General features: G+C 35.5%; 1 protein-coding gene across 1 annotated transcript; it reads right to left on the bottom strand.

The window, feature by feature from the left end:
* Nucleotides 1-7: 7 nt before the first annotated feature.
* Nucleotides 8-417, bottom strand: LOC117152522 (the record flags this gene model as incomplete). Its single annotated transcript, XM_033324630.1, has 2 exons — nt 8-24; nt 126-417. Coding segments are annotated over 2 exons (309 nt in total), but the record flags the coding sequence as incomplete, so codon positions are not given.
* Nucleotides 418-431: the final 14 nt, after the last annotated feature.

Genomic DNA, 431 nt, shown 5'->3' with positions numbered 1-431 from the left:
TCAGAGCGATAATAAATTGAAGTCCTAAAAACAGATGCAAATCATCATAATAAATTAATTAAATTTAAATAAACTTATGCCATTGTGCTTCGCGTCATTTTATCGAGTGAGGTAAGAATGTTTACCGCTTGTACAAATAAGTACACAACTCGTGAATAGTTGCACAATCAAGATAGAGCTGATGGTCTCGCTCAGCATTTTGGCTAACTTCAGCAAGTAAATATGCCTCTTGGTTAATGAGATGAAATGTTCCATTGCTTTTTCGTTCTCGTTGTTCAACCTATTGAACTCAAGCCTCAGAATTTCTACCTGCCCGCACAGGTGAAAAATGATACCGAAGAACAACGAATCGCTCCCTAATTCACATTTCAATATAAATAAATGAATTTTTTGACCTACTATGAGCACGTATTGGTATTTTAGGCCATTCA

This window comes from Bombus impatiens, unplaced genomic scaffold (assembly GCF_000188095.3).
Source record: "Bombus impatiens unplaced genomic scaffold, BIMP_2.2 scf_5235, whole genome shotgun sequence".
NCBI lineage: Eukaryota > Metazoa > Arthropoda > Insecta > Hymenoptera > Apidae > Bombus > Bombus impatiens.
This window is presented reverse-complemented; position numbering and strand designations above follow the sequence as displayed.